The sequence below is a fragment of the Mchenga conophoros genome, linkage group LG12 (genome assembly GCF_057382185.1).
Source record: "Mchenga conophoros isolate Kocher_MC1m ecotype Shallow Benthic linkage group LG12, M_conophoros_male_GT1.1, whole genome shotgun sequence".
Classification (NCBI taxonomy): Eukaryota; Metazoa; Chordata; class Actinopteri; order Cichliformes; family Cichlidae; genus Mchenga; species Mchenga conophoros.
The window spans coordinates 24,140,038-24,156,752 of NC_140537.1; the positions used below are offsets into that span (position 1 = coordinate 24,140,038).

Genomic DNA, 16,715 nt, shown 5'->3' on the forward strand with positions numbered 1-16,715 from the left:
GGCACACACTTGTGCACGCACAGGAACACAAATTAATTACAGTGATCAAAAACCACACTTGGATGAACCACAGTGTTCGTGTGTGTGTGTGTGTGTGTGTGTGTGTGTGTGTGTGTGTGTGTGTGTGTGTGTGTGTGTGTGTGTGTCAGTAGGCGCATAATCATATAGCACATCTTGCTTTCCAGACAAGAAATGCAACAGGGGCTGGACTGTGAAAGAAGAAGAAGTAGAAATGGATCACTGTGCTTGTGTTTATAGATTTTTTTCTTTGTGTGTTTATAAATTCACAGCTTGTGCTTGCATGTTCAAATGTGAAGCTGGATATGCCTAGTTTGGAGGGTTGGCTGTAGGCTGTTTGCTTGATTTGATCACAAATAGTGCATGAAATTAAATGACACTACTAATTTTTAATTTAGAGCACTTTATTCAATAACAACACCCACTCTCTCACTTCAGGCATCATACCACTGCTTTTACATTCTTAACCTCTCACACAGAGTGCCCCACTATACAGGGAATATACAGCAGTCTGTAAAAGAAGTCGTATATCCTTGTTTGTTTGAACAGTTGTCTAAAATGTGCTGTATAGGCTCATATTTATTATGCGTGTGCATTAGCATAACGTGTGTGAGTAAAATATTAGCAATACGCCCTCTTTTGTCAAGTCAGACCTCAGTGTGAGCGGCAAACCCTGACACTTGTGTGTCAAGCTAAACCATTTGCCAAAATCAACAATTTCTCTTTGTTGTACTCCTTCGGGAGTGACAGGTGAGCAGAGGTCATTTGCAGGATCAAAACAGTGTTTGGTGGTCCCACGGCCGCTTGATAAACACGTACAAGACTGGTGTGCGCTGTAGCATGATGTTACAGATCAGTCTTAGTTCTCTGTGTGTGCTTTCAGACTTTGAGAAAAGGCTTACTTATATTGACACTAGGTGATTGGATTTGTCTCAGACCACGGAGCTGGTTTTAGTGCGATCTTCTGACTTCAGAGAAGAAGAACTGTGGCGAATTGAAGCTTTTGTGAAGGTGGGCCGAGAGGTCACAAGGATTTCTTTGCTATCACTAAAGGAATGATGCCCAGGTGACACCCCCCCCCCCCCCCCCCCTACCTTCCTCCATTGGTGGCACGAAGGCTGTAATGTTTTGTAAGTGTGTGTACATCTGGACAAATACACAAGGGCAAGCACACAGACAAACCAGCCTCGGGACTTAGCAGCAGTAATTGTTGTAGCTGTGGGTGTTTGGTTCTTGTGTGTGTATGAGTGTGAATATGTGTGTGTGTGTGTGTTTGTCTGAGAGAGTGTATTGAACAATTCCAACCCCTGAGGAGTCATGTCTAGTTCTATGAATCTTCCATTTCACTAATTAGCTTAAAACATCTGTCCATACGGATGCTAGAGGGAGGTCATAATGGGAAAAGTGGAAGCACTTACTACAGAACCAGCAGTAGTTGCGTACAAGCAGCGACACCAGACAACCACAACACTGAAACCGCTGACAGGTGAAGATCATTTATCAGCTCATTACAAAGTAATATTCTGCTGTAAAAACTTTGTTTGTGGTCTACTACCCACGTACTATCTGGCTTAGCAATGTTGCAGTCCAAGCACATTCACTTTCCCATGATCTTGAATAAAATATCAGATTAAAGTTTTTCATATTTAAAAAGCGGAAATATTGCAAGCAATCCCACACAAATACTCATAATTAATACCAAGAGAGAGGACTGCAAAAAAGGACATTAAGCCAGAAAGAGAGCTGACCAGAAAAGTTGAGTTTGAGAAACCTGTGTTGTCTTTCTCCCCTCTCCTTTTTGCCTTTATCGCTGCCCACTCATTCAATTTTTCAGTGGAGATAAACAGAAACATTGTGACAGGACAAAACGACAAAAACCACATTACTTACATTTCAGATCCCGTACATGGAGGGGATAAGTGAAAGTAGAGGGGAACAGAGGTTCTGACAGAAAAAACTAAAATTAAGAAAAATATTGTGTCTTACAGCTCAGTCACTCCGCCTTACACCTTGTCTATGTCGAAACTATGTTTTCTGTCGAGTGTTTTACAGCAGCCTTCTGTGTTATAAGTTTTATGGCGATTCGGTGGGAGATTAAACCATTATTAGCCACACACCGCCACCCTCTCCAGCTGTTGCCTTTTCTTTAAAAAGTGATTTATGGCGTGATGTTCTATAGTCACCTAGACAATTATAGCTAATGATAATATGAGTGGCACTCTATTTTTACTCTGGGATTGAAGGGAGAAGGGCTGAGAGCGAGCGAAGAAAAGGAGTAGGAGCAGTCACAGAGTGAGAAGTGAGTAATTAAAGCCCGATGATGGGATGAGAGGTGAGGGGAGAGCAACGATAAGAGAACAAAAATTAGAGGGTGGTTCTGGGAGGATGAAAATGAGAGACAAAAGAGGTAAAAAGCAAAGGTGAGTGTTTTTGACAGCAGAAAGTCAAAAGCAAGGTAAGAATACTCAACCCTCTGATCTCTGTTCAGTCTGTTCAGTAAATGTTTAATTTTGCAGTTCACCATGACATTGCTTAAGATGCATGGGGTTGGCCATGACTCAGGTTTTAGAGCAGGCTGTCCAGTAGTCATGGGGTTGGAGGGCTGATCGCCTTCATGTGCCAAAGAGTCCCTGGGAAAGATACTAAACCCCATGTTGCTCCTGAAAGCAGGTAAACACCTCGCCAGCTCCAGCCCTTTGCCAGTGTGTGAATGGCTAAATGAGAAACACATAACAAAGCTCTTTGTGGATCCTAGCAAAGGTTAAATGGGATATAAATATAGTATGCATAATATATAAATGCTAATAAGTGCAGACCCTTTACTGTTCCCGTTACCAGTTTCTTCCTTTTCCCATCACATAATTGTCTTTTTTTGGGGGTGTTTTGTTTTTTTCTGCCACTGATGCAAACCTCGAGCATTTATCTACCACAACTGAACTAATTGCTAGTAAGTGTAATGTGATTACTGACTTTGGTAAAAGTAATGAACTAGATTACTGTGTTAAAGACAAAGCTAATTAGATTAGGTTCAATAGATCAATACCAAATACTCCAAATACTAATGAGAAGAAGTCTGTTGTTTTATTCAAACACACACTCACACACACACAAACAAAAATATCTACTTATTATGTCATTGATGTCCTCATATCATATGTCATTGTTAAAAGTGATCACAGACGAATAACACACACGTGCACACACACGCACACACACACACACAAAGAACTGTTACTGCTATACGTATATAGCAGAGCAGATTAGCCTTTTAATAGAAATGTACGATATGTGCAAATATACTGCAGGTATGTCTGAAGTTCCAAAGGTTTAGCCTTGACTATAGTACTGTTCGCTCTCTGTTCTCTGCGGTAGACAGCCCTTTTCCAATGTGTCCTCACTGCAGCGTTTAACATTTGTGTAGCTGCTGGTTAGATAGACACATATAAATATTTAAGTTGCACTTCATGGAGACTGTTTTGTTTTTCTCTTGGCTGAAAAACACACAATTCTGAGGCATTTTTTGTTTGCCCCTGATTTTGTCTTGTGTTATTCGCACACACAGAGATCACTGCAGGAGGAAAAGCAAATGAAATCCCCTCAGAAGTTTGCCTAAATTGTGTAAAGTGATAAAATACTTGATGTTGAAGGCTGTATTTGGGTCAGGCAAGCATGACTACATTTGCATGTGTTTGAAAAGATTTTTGACTGATACCTTGAGCACCTTTGATAGAAATTCTGTGTCGAGCTTCACACCTTCACGCTTCACCGTTGCAGCTTTCCACTAAATTGTTTACCATCATATTCACACTTTAGAAGTCGTGATTCACAATGAATCAGTAGCCTTTATATGAAAGTCTGTAATAATTTATTTTACTGTAAATCATAAAAAGCCTGACCACTGTTGCCTTTGTTGGTCACAGAGATTAAGCGCAATTTAAAAAGAAAATGTTGTGTCTTGTGTTTTCGTAGGTGGTGGAGACAAACCTGGTGGCCTTCGATTGTCACTGGATCCTGATTAACGAGGTAAGTGCCATGACAGTGTATCATGTACTTTGTATGCTTTGTGTTGACCTTGTTATTTTATTTATTCTGTGAATACTTCTGGCTGTATATCCAAAAACCCTTTTTTGACTCCTATCTTTTGGATATTTGAGAGAAAACTTGGCTCTTTTTGTTTCACATCAGTTTTTACAAAAACACACATGCCATCGGTGGATGACCTTTAAAAGTTCACAATCAGTTCTAGTTCAATGCTTTTTTGGATTAACAGTTGTAGACAAGACCAAACAGTTCACAAAGTCAATTTCCTGTTCCTCAGAGTGTACAGTTATCACCCTGTGTATTTCTCTCATCCGTGTTCATGATCGCTGATCAGAGTGAGCGCTGGTCATAAGCGAAACATAATGAAACTTTAATGCTGGCTGTAATTTCCCATTAATTTGAATAGGAGCCGATCTTTGATCTTGCTTCGCGAGAAATGCCTTTTAGAAAAACAGCAGAATTAGCTACATTTTTTGCGTGTGCATGTGCATGTTAGGGGGTGTATGTGCACTACAAGCTAATGCAGTGTGTCTTGGCAGCCTCGGGCATTACAATGAACTTGCAGGGCACAACAGGGAGCCCATTCTGCCACACACTAACAAACACACAACCATATACACAAGCAGATACATCGGAGAAGAGCAAAAAGCAGCGTACACGCAATGTGGGACAAAACAAGAAAATATATCTAGATGCTTGAGTGTACTGTAGTTTCTCTCTTTTTCTCTCTCTTCCATTTTCAAGCCTCTAACTGTAGCATAACACTGCTGCTAACTGCTGCTAGTCCTATTATTTGCTCGGTTATGCAAAGAGAGTGTTTCTCTTCATGCATTGGAATGCATGACATCCATTAGTTCTGCAGGACAGCCAATCTTCTTCTCTTTGATGTTTAGTGGAGATTTTGAGACTTTGAGGCTCCAGTAACACTTACAATCTCCCCCAGTACCTTAGATAACCCCTCAACTTTTTTTTATTTATTTATTGTATTTTCTCACTTCAACAGAGTGGAGGAAACCAAGGGAGCCCTGGTTTTTATTCAACATGATTGTTCAGATGTAAAATGTGAATAAATCAGACCAAAACAATGACTCTGTTTTACTTAATTACTTCAGACAGGGCTTTTTATGTCACTTATCTGCTAAATAAAATAGAATGCATATCATAATGTCCATTTCCCATGTACCATTAGGGATTTTGACAAAAGCTTGCTTTTACAAGATGTCTTAGTATATTTTGTTTTTCTGATGGCAATAACAAGCAGCCTGTGAAGAAGACTATCATTATTTAGATGCCTGTTTGGCTAAATACGGATTCAGCGGCCTAATAAACTATACTTTGCTTTCAGTCTGAGTTCTTGGACCAGTCACATAAATGTAGGCTTCTGTTACAAAAAAAGCAAAGGAGGGAACACTGGTGAAGTCCTGAAACTGTAAGCTGTCATCTGGCAACATTCTAGCCTTTTATTAACTGCTTAAAAATTCTAAACAAAGACCGGTCCACGGCACAGCTGTTCTGTTTTCCTGCCTACAGCAGGAACAGAATAGGTCTATATAAGAGCATGGCTGCATGTTTTACATCTAAAACCAAAGTGGAAATGTTTGGACATAATGCTCAGTGCCATGTTTAGCGAAACACAACAAAACCACACCACAAATACCTCATAACAACTGTCAAGCACAGTGATGGAGGAGGGATGTTTTGGGTTGTTTATGTGGCCTCACAACAAACCCCGTACCCATCTCCTTACTCTTCGTACAGCTTTAGAAATGGCTTATAACCTTTTCCACATTGATAGATGTGGAAAAGGCTTTGTTTTTCATTTGTTCCTGAATTTCGTGGGATCGCAGCATGATGTCTGGCTTTTAAGAAACTTTTGGTCTACTCCACTTTGTAAAGCAGATCCTATTTTAGTGATTTCTTGATTGAGAACAGTGGCAGTAATCAGGCCTGGCTACTGCCACTTAAATTGAACTTAGCTTTCCAATGATGTCACACCAGAGGGGAGTGCAATCACTTTTTCATACAAGCCATGGAGGTTTGGATTTTTTTCCCCAGTAAATAATAAAGACCTTCATTTCGAATGTTTTTGTTATCTTTGTCAAATATTTACATTTCTTTGATTATCTGAAATATTTAAGTGACAAACATACAAAAAAAAACAGGAAATCAGGAAGGGGCCAACACTTTTCACACCAGTGTGTGTAGTAGATAAAACCGCGTTTCCAAAGAACAGATTGGAATGAATGAATGAATCATTAGGTGATGATAAGATCATGAATACGTTTGAAGCACCGCAGCTAATATAGATTCATTCTCTACAAATTGCGTAATCATTAGCTATTCTTTTTGTACTGCCTGTGGTTTGTTACTAATTATAAATTCATAAGCAAAACTCAAGTAGCTGCTTGTTAGTTATTTAAAAAAAAGAAGATAAACCTTTACTTTGAGGGTAGCAAAAAACAGTGGTCAGGCACCTATGACTTTAAAAAAAGCTCATTTCTAAGCAATTTCAATCGATGCTTACCAAGTCTCCCTGCATAAAATGTAAAAATCAAGACAAAAATATAGTCATAGATTTCTGTGATGCGCACACTATATTCCATTGGCCACATGAAATGGTTCAGAGGGTGTTTAAAATAGATGAGCGGTTAAAATATTTTGTCATATAGAATGTCCTCTTGTACTTCTTCTGTGGAGAATGAATATTCCTATGTGTGAAAGTCCTCTCCATCCCTGTAGATTATTATGGATGAGAGGGTACTGTATGGTTGTCATAACTGTGCTTTATCTACAGCCAACAGTCAGACAGCCCCACTGAGGGGGAGTTCACAGTTCATAATTGATCATCCTTCCTTTACCCATCTCCTTTGCTCTTCTCAGGAGAAGAGGATGAGGGGTGTGGGGAGAAGAAGTGATAAGAGATGTTCATGACTTCTCTTTCTCTCTGTTTGCCCCTTACATTTTGGAGGATAACTCCACTATTGACCCCGCTCATTCACAATTTCCCCATTATTCGTTATTCTTGATCTTTTCTGTGGTCGTTCACACCCGTTTCCTTTTTGTTCTTCTTTCGCTCCATTCGTCTGTCTCTTCTGCCTCTCAGAGGAAAAATGCATAGTAATAAGATGCTTTGAGATTAGCATTTTCTGTCAATTTGGAGCTTAACACGTCACTATGAAAGCCATGTAACTGGAACTATTCGGATTTTCTTTTTTTTTTTAAATATAATTGCTGGATTATGAGGTCTTGTCCAATTTAAGAACATTCTACAGACTTTCGCATAATTGAACTCTATTAAAGCCTACTGTGTGGTGGTTAGTTTCATTTATTGTTCTTGGAAACAGATTAAGGATACAAAGTGACTCTAACTTAAGGCTGCAATCTCAGCTAAGTTAAAGAACAATTTTATTTGCTGCTCCAGAAGGACTTGCTGGGAGAGAATGAGTCTACATTTGTGCATACTGTGTCCACAGCTTGAAATTGCTCGCTATGACTTCAGCTATCTCATACCCTTGTTGTTAATAAGTGGCTACGCCGAAACTGTCGGATCTTTTTTTTTTTGCCTTGTTAAAGGAAAACGTGGCACCTCTCTCATCCACCTTTCCCTGCATGGCTTGGAAATCTGAATTAGAACACATTTGATCATAATTCTGTCCTTGCTCCTGCCTCATAACTTGTCTGCATAGTGTTGGTGTGTTGTGTGTTTGCATGGTATTTCACTTTGCCGCAGATTTTCTCCATCATCTTGATGCGTTCTTTCTATCAACCTTCTAAATCTAATAGAATTTAAGGATTTAAAGACTTAAAGTACATTTCTTCTGTGGCCGTGTGCTACAACCCTCCCTTTCTTAACACTAACGGCAATAGTTTAAATAATATGATTATTAGTTAAATCCCATTTTACTTTCTTTTACCCTTCTTTGCTTTTTGAAGCCTTTATGGATGTAATGCATTTCTTAAAGATTTAATATTTATCTAGACATTATCAGATATGGGATGTTAGTCTTATCACTTCCATCATGTCTAACATTCACATTGTAATACACTGTGCTTACTGATCTCCTATCACCAGCAGGTAGGCTGGTGTAATACAGCAGACTGTAGTGAATTTTGGGTTATACTTTCTTCTGAGTATTGCTTTGAACAGCTTCATTCATCCTAGTCTCTCTCTTCTTCATGCTCTTTTTTTTTTTTATTCTTTCCTGAAGTGAACATGTGAGAAGACTTAAAGCCAGAGGAGATTATTATGGGCACTGATGGGCTCAGCAGTTGAGTAGCGGAGGACAAACAGAAAACCCCCCCAAAAATAAATAAAAGTAGCTTTCTCCTGTCATCCAAGAGAAATGAAAGGGAAGGGGAGAAATACCATGGGGAAAGAAGTATCTGGATAAGGGTAAAATGGTCGACAAGAATGGGGATAAATTGAACGGATTTGATTTACAGAGTAAACAGCTCATGATGAACTCCAGAAATTAGGTTTAGGGCATTCTGGCTGTCATGACTGACCTAGTGTGTTTAGTTTGAGGTAGCTGGCCTTGGTGTGTAGAATTTAAGCCCACAACACCGACATAAGGACCAAGTGATATTGTAATTAAATGCTAATCTTTAAGAGGATTAAAAGGAATGAGTGATAAAACAATCTCACCTTTGTTCAGTTGTTGGTTAGGACTAAAAGACTGAGTAAGTAATTTGAAACTAGACAAAAATGACGATGGGCATGAAAGAGGGAATTAAAGAATTAAAATTTTGAGCTGGTAATTAGATAATGAGCAGTAATTATTTCATGGATGTTTCAGGGTCATTGTTGTAAATCCAACTCGAACCTCACCCCTATTTTAACTCAGTGTTGCAGAGGCATTTAGCGTTGGTCTTATAATGTTTTGATTGAAGAAGTCCATGAAAGGTTAATGGTTAGTGGCCTGAGGGAAGGTTGGGGTAAAGTGAAACTCGTGAAAAAGAGCGAAGTGATTATATGAGGTTAATATCAACTGTGTAGCAGTACCCTCTCCTTCCCGAGACTCTAGGGTTGTAGATGAGAGCATGTGTGTTTCTTCACGCCGGTCTACTGTATGTGCATCCATGTGTCATATTCATTTTGTCTTAGCTGTTAAAAGGCTAACAACTTTCAGAGCACTGAAAGTCACACTGGGTGATGTCACTTTAGTTTATCCCCAGGGAGATCCGGACAAAGAGCCAAACAGAACATGACAAAGGAAGAGGGACAAATCCCTGTTTAGAGGGCAAACCTCAAACCTCCCAATTCAGTGTGTCTTTGTCTCTGTTTTTGCTGTGTGTTGGTTCATCTATATTTGTTTGCATTTGATCCTTTGAGTGGTGCACTCTGGATAATTTTTGTCTACCGATCTTTCTTTGCATGCCCTTGACGGCCTGCTGTGCATCTTAATTCTCTTTCGGCCCACAAATCTGCCTTTTTAGCAATTTTCAGCATTTTCTCTCTGCTCTGGATCTTCTTTTTTTTGTTGGCTTTTGTGATATTATTCTGCCGTCCGGACGTTGTAATGCTCTTATTGTTGAATTGTATGCAAATAAATGATTGTTGATTGAGCATTGATACACCGAGTATTGTCCCTCCTTCAGCCCAAAGATTCAAAGAACTGCGTGTTTTCAACACTTTGTAATTCAGTCCCCTTCAGGGTTTTATGTCTTCAGCTGTTTGGGATTTTTGCCACGTTTTCACCCCTAAGCCAGCAAACGGATTCCTTATTTGGACTGTTTAGAAAGTATATACTTCAGAGCGCAGAGTGTTAATGCAAGGTTAAACATGTTAAGTTGTTTGAGTAATTTGTCAAGGTATAAATTCCATTCTTTTGTTGTTAACTTTTATAAATAATTGAAATCCACTGTAGAACTACATCTGGTTCCAGTAAAATATGACCACAGAGGTAAAAGTATAAAAAGCAGAAACTTGAAAATCAACTTCTAAGCAGAAGCAAATGAATATTTTTGTGTCTGGTGGTGTGGAGATCTAGGGGCCATTGCAAAGGCAATACATCATCCTTATTAGTGCAGATGACACTGGGTATACCAATAAAGTCCATATAAAACAACCTCTAATCACCATTGATCATATCCCATGAGGACTCACGGGTCTTAATGGACGTTAATTACACTCAATTAAAATCCATTCCTATTAGTCAATGAGGTGTGTTATCTATAATATTACCCTTCACTAATACAAAGTGTGTGTGTGATGGATTGTTTGTGCATGTGCATAATCTGAGTCCTTTCAATCCTATCAAGTGGACTCAGGTGCATACACAAGGGAATCATAAGGGTTTTTCATGATTGTACGGCTTAAAAACAGTCTCATAAAAAAAAAAACCTGACTGATTTATGCACAGACTGGCATGGGCACAAAAGACACATGAAATCACACACAAACACAATCACTGCATACACATACAAAGGAAGTAAAAGCTGTTTCAGTTGATGGCAGCATTACCTCCACCAGGGACGATAAACGTCAGTTCTCATCTCATCACCACATGACCCTCTGCATGGAGGATGGATGGAGATCCATGGATGGAGAGCGGGGGAGGAGAGTGTGTGTCCTAGGGCTAAAATTAGCAGTGATTCCTCCCCCAAGGTTTTGCAAGGACATACAGAGTACGTGCAAACGCACATGTGTGCACATAACAAACATATGCGCACAGTCAGGCCAACACGCAGATATTTTTTACCCTTCTCTCTTCCTCTTTCCATAGGCTGACTTGTACCTTTCATATCTAATAACTATTTTTGCATATGATGTAGACAGCTTTTCATCGCTCGGTGTGGCGATAACGAGAAACATAGGGTATCTAAAACAAAGCCTAACTTTTACTTGTTTAGGAATTAGATCTGAGGCTTTTGAGGTGTAATATTCAACCATGTTTTTCTATTTTTGCTTTTATTTTGTGTGCGCAGTTACAGTTCTTTTGTATTTTGTTCATGCTGGCTTTATGGCTGCATAATGAAGTTGTTAATTTCATACCTACATTTACTTCATCCCTTCTTTCCTCTCCTATACCTATTCCTCTATTCTACCCTTTTTCAGGAGATCTCGGACTATGACTTGCAGGAGTTAGTCATGAAGTCTATCGGTCGGCTGACGTTGGTGCGCCAGATGTTCCCAATGCCCCAGAACACAACCCAGCGCTGTGTCAAACACAACCATAGAATTAACACTTCCCTCTGTGACCTTAAAAACCCAAAGGCTCAGCAGCTAGAGGTGAGTTGGCAAGTTATTGATTTTCAGTATTATGTTGAATACTAGCTTAATTGTCCAAATTCTGTTGCTCACTGCCAAGAACACTTTTCTGTTATTTGTGAATTTTTTAAGTAATACTCAAATATGTGGCATGACTTGCATTTGTTTTTGTTTTTTTTTCATACATGTCTTTTATATTTCAAGCTATGAAATAAATAACTTCAAAATCAACAGGGGTTCATTACTCAGAACAGTTATTACACCCATTAAGGAGTTGTGAAAAGAGTGATTGATTTGAGAAGTAGGCTTGCCTAATGTTACAGAAAGAAATCAACAGAGGATTGATTATAACGTAACAGATGACTCACTGAAAAATATGTGTATTCTAATAATTTGTTTTTAATTTTTAGCTGAAAAATTGTGCAGAAACGGTTATTGGCTGACGTACACTCACAGCGAGCAGAAAAGTTCCTCACAAAAACTGTCAACAAAAATCAAGCTATTGTAGGGAGTTGAGATGAGTGGCTTGTGGCTTAGTCTTTGACAAGTTGTCCCCTTCCAGTTTAATTAAATCGGGTAAGAAAAGATGGATGTTCAGTGGGAATACAGTCGAGTCGATGGAAATCTTTGCCCCCAGTCATTGATGACATTGTGAATGAGAATAAGTGACTTTAAATACACTTGGTGTAGCTCTAGTGTATCATTAAATGCAAACCTCTAACACATTCTGCTTTTAATGATGTAATTTTTTTTGTTTCCTTTTGTTTTGACACTGTCAAGGCAGATCGTTGTCATGGTGAAGTTTTACTTGCCAACTTATTGTGCTGAGTTGCATCCTGTTTGCATCGCTTTACCTTTGATGTGTATACAGAAATCCACCTGCTCCAGTCCACCAAGTAGCTGTGCATATATTGTTTTTTTTTCCACATGTGACCACAAAAACCAAGCCATGATGTCCACTCTCTATAGACAAAAAAGCATGGCTCAGTGGCAAACAAAAGATACTTCTATATTTTGATTAAAAATCACAATGGTAAAAGAGAAGAATTGTAAAACTCAATAGCTTTTGATTACAATGCATGTGACTGCTTGATGAGAGTTTGACAAACATAATTTAAAGGAAGCACGAGAAAGAACATTCTCTGGTCTGACGAAAGAAAAGCTATGGACATTTGTATTAGCTATGGGAACTGAAACTTGTATGAAAAGAAGAAAAGATGAACGAAGCCAAACATACATTAGTAAGACATGGTTTAGCAGACTACAAGCCCATTTAACATCTGTGGAGACGCCTGAACAGCCTTTCTTTTCAAATCGATGCAGCTTGACAGGCTCTTTCATAAAGAATTGGAGAAACTGTACAGTTCCTTGTATGGAAAGCTGACAGAGACTTACCCTACACTTAAACCTAAAAGTTATATCTGACAAAAGAATGAACTGAGAATCCGGTCTTTAAGTCGGACGTAATTAGCTGTGTCTAGGCCCAAACTCCGCTGCAGGTCCCTAAGTCAAACAGTCACTGCAGCATCACTGACTAAATTCTTTCATCTGTAATAAAATGATCAGTGTGGCTGCTCTACCAGGTATAACAATTAAGTTTAGCATCCAGACATCCATCAAAACAGAATTCATGAAATTTATGAAAATTAGAAGTTAGCAGGGAGTTAGCTCGCTAGTTTCAATCTAAATATAAATATACCATCTTCTGACTGAGGGATTTCTGAAACAAATTAAAACGTACAGCTCTGCTACCACTTCCAACATAAATGAAGACAGGAAAGTAAACAGCAGTGGCATTTGTAGGGTTAATGAAGTTTGGCTAGTATATAACAATGTGCTACGTGATTGCTAGCGACACAGCTATGTTAGCATAATATAAAAAGTGAAGCTGGAGGATGAACGCTAACTTTTTTCCACTTGATAAAAGTTAACGTGAGGATTCTCAATGGTCAGGGACAAATGCAGTCAATCAGGATGCTGTAAACGGACCAAACTTCAGCCAGGAGAACAACTGCGATAATCCATCAACAATACGAGGTTAGTCATTCATATACTGCTGCATGGGCTGGGCTGTAGTTACATCCTAAGGTTTTTTAAAACTAAGCTTTAAACTGAATATCCAAAAGTTGATTCTGTTCATCTGGACGTAGCGTTTTCAGTGGAAGAAACGTATCGTCACTCATCCAAGTGACTTCTTCAGTCTTAGTTGACTGCAGGTTTCCCCAATCTTATGAACAGTACATTTGCATAATGTACTGTTTATAATGTAACGTTTCTTCCACTGAACGCTACATCCAGATGAACAGAATCAACTTTTGGAGATTTACTTTCCTGGATGATTGAGAATAAAAACCGAGAGAGGCCGACAGTGATCACTGACTGTTTTTAGGTGCTTGTTGAGATTAAATAGAACAAGATAAAAAGCTTTAAAACATGTTAAAAACACAACAGCCTTATTAAACACAGGGTAGTTTGGGCCCGGAAGCAGGATTCATCATGTCATCACCTAAAGACCGGATATGTTTATAAAAGGGAAATTTCACATTTTGAACTTCCAATAGGTTTCCAGAAAATTTCAGAAATTGTCACTTTTTCATTTCCACTTTAATTTCTCTCTAGAACAGAACAAAGTGTACAAAAAGTAAAAGGATCTTTAATCTAGTACAATGACAACTTTAATTAACTTTCATTTCTAATGAGAAAAATCTTAATTTTAATAATCCTAACAATGTCACCAGAAACAAGTTTTTGAAACTTAAGGGACCACACTTAAATGTATTAAAGTGCACTTGCTATTTTTTTTTCTGTGACTCTCAATGAAGATGATGCCACACCCCAATTTGTGTTTAGCAGCAAAAAAGACAAAAAGACTGGCCATCCATGAAATGAGCCTTATGACCCAAAACTTCCCTTCCCAAACTAATGAGGCAGGAAAGCTAAATAAATAAAGCCTTGGAAAAACAGAGTACCAGGACCTTCATCCCAAAAAGAAAAAAATAAATTCCCAAAGAGAAGAAGGGGTCTGGAGATGCTAGACAGCTCCTTGGTCTGGGTGACAGAAAAATCCTTTCTTAGCCTCCTTTAAATTGGGGCAAGGCAATTATCATTTACTTCGCCCGGTCACACCAAGAAAAGAATGAAGAGATAGGTATGGGAGTAGAGAGATGGGAGCAGATAGGAACGAAGGAAAGTGGATGCAAACACAAGGGGGAGGGCATGTAATTATATGTGGGATGGCTGTATTTAATTTTGACCCATGCAGTAGATTCCAGTATCATTACATATACTGGTTCACACTATGTCTGAATAATGTGGGTTTATTTAAACAGAGACAGAAACTACTATGGGCAAATGTTCCTCTGCCTTGCTCTGTTTTTGCATCTTTTAAACATGCAACAGGTGTTTCAGTATGACATTTAAACATGTCACTTGATCCTAATGCTTTGAATTACAGCAGGCCTCCTGGTTCGATGTTGTCCAGTCATCCATCCATTGTTACTGAGGCTTTTTTTAACCTGTAAAATTAATAATTTTTGACCACATCCTTATGCAGTTTTATGTAAGACCTCACATTTCATTTACAGTACGGCAATGGAAAACACAGAGTGACAGTTTATTTTTCCATCTTCACATTTTGTTTACTATTTTTGTAAATGGCCCCTGGGGTGGCAATACATACGCAATATATGTATTTTTTTTTTATTTTTATGTGACTCATCAAGCTGCCATCAAATGAACAGAGAAAAGGGAGCACAGTCTCATTTATGTGTCAAGACAAAAATATCAAATTAAATTAATATGCTGTTGATTTATGTAGAAGCGCAAGACCCTGGAGGAACATGTTTGATGAATGTTAGAATCACATTGAAACATTTGGATATCTGGAAGAGTTTGTTTCTAGACTTTTGCCTACTAGCTGCTTGTAGACATTCATAGAGGAAAGATAAAGAAATGCATGTGTTTATGTAATATAGGTGTCAACATGCAAGTCGTTTAAGTCAAGGGCAATGTGTTTTTGGGTGTCTAGCGAAAAGAGTGATCTCAAAAGTCATGCACTTGCTGCATGCATGTTCATTTCCATATGCAGACTGATGGATGGCTGAATGAAAAACAAAACAATGATGAGGATGAGGATGAGGAGGACATAAGAAAGAGCGAGTGGGAGAGAGCGAGCTTGAGATTGAGGAAGCAGATCAGCTCAGCGGTCAGAGAGTGGCCCAGAAGCCCAATTTCACACTGCAATGAAGCACATCAACTCAGGCTGACCACACAAGCACACACACTCTCATACAAAGCTTGCTCGGAGAGCCGAAACCAAGCTCCCCACGGAGCAGTAGAGTTTCCCTTTAATTTTAAAAGAAAAAGAACGATAAAGAAAATCACCACGTGGAAGACATAAAACAATGCTGTGAAAGCTAAGATACTTTGAAGGAAGTTAGATGTGAGGAAAATTTGGCATGTCCTTTTGTCCTGACTGTCAGTAAACAATTTGATAAGCAGTAAGAAAGACAATATCTTTTGTTATCCTTTCATCCCCCATGCCAACTTTTTAAGAAACCAAGAAACCTGGTTCTATCCCTTACATTTTATGATTTAATGTTTTTATTCTGTATGAGGTGTACCTGTAAGCTTGGCTGTTATATACTGTGAGGCTTTGGCCATGAATGTCTGCGTCTGAATTACAATATCCCATCTAATATGGGTGGCTGTAGCTCAGGTGGTAGAGCAGGTCATCTACTGATCGGAAGGTTGGTGGTTCGATTCCCGGCTTCCCCTAGTCTGCATGCCAAATATCCTTGGGCAAGATACTAACCCAAAATTGCTCTCCGATGCATTCATCGGAGTATGAATGTGTGTGAATGTCAGTTGTGCTTGTGCGAATGGGTGTGAATGGGTGAATGCACAAGTTGTGTAAAGCGCTTTGAGTGCTCAGAAGAGTGGAAAAGCGCTATATAAGAACTAGTCCATTTACCATTTAATATAAACAGCTATGTTTTCATAGCTTTCATGTTTTGCTGGTTGTTGTTTTTTTACTTTAACAATATCTGAAGATTATTCAGTGAATAACATCTTTGACCTGAGTTGGAATGAATCAACCACAAGGGTTTGTTGCCATGCAAAAATGGCTAATTATAGTGCTGGGATAAAGTATTTGTCCCTGTCTTTGATTTTTTTAATGTTTGTCTGACTGGCATGTTTCTGATAATTAAAGAATTTGTATTATTAGACAAAGATAACCTAAGCAAATACAACATTATTTTTATGTGATGATTTCATTTGTTAAGGGAAAAAAGCTATCCAAACTTTCCTGGTCTTGTGTGATAAAAGTAATTAGACCCCCCTTTTAAATCACGAATTAAAAATGTAATCACATTTTTCTAGGCGACATCTATCAGCCTGAAAGGGGTTACAAAAGTATTTGTAAGCCTTTGGAACACTAGCAAAC

General features: G+C 38.7%; 1 protein-coding gene across 4 annotated transcripts in view; it reads left to right on the forward strand.

Annotated features, from left to right (window-relative positions):
* grid2 (glutamate receptor, ionotropic, delta 2) overlaps window positions 1-16,715 on the forward strand; it is a 548,235-nt gene that overhangs the window by 374,388 nt on the left and 157,132 nt on the right. For all 4 annotated transcript variants that reach the window (XR_014894671.1, XR_014894670.1, XM_085294681.1 and 1 more), the window contains exons 5-6: window positions 3,988-4,041; window positions 11,117-11,290. Coding sequence is in view for 2 of the 4 variants with exons in the window: in XM_085294681.1 (XP_085150807.1) it covers window positions 3,988-4,041; window positions 11,117-11,290 (228 nt within the window). In the remaining 2 variants the exon portion in view is untranslated. The remainder of the gene's footprint in view (window positions 1-3,987; window positions 4,042-11,116; window positions 11,291-16,715) is intronic.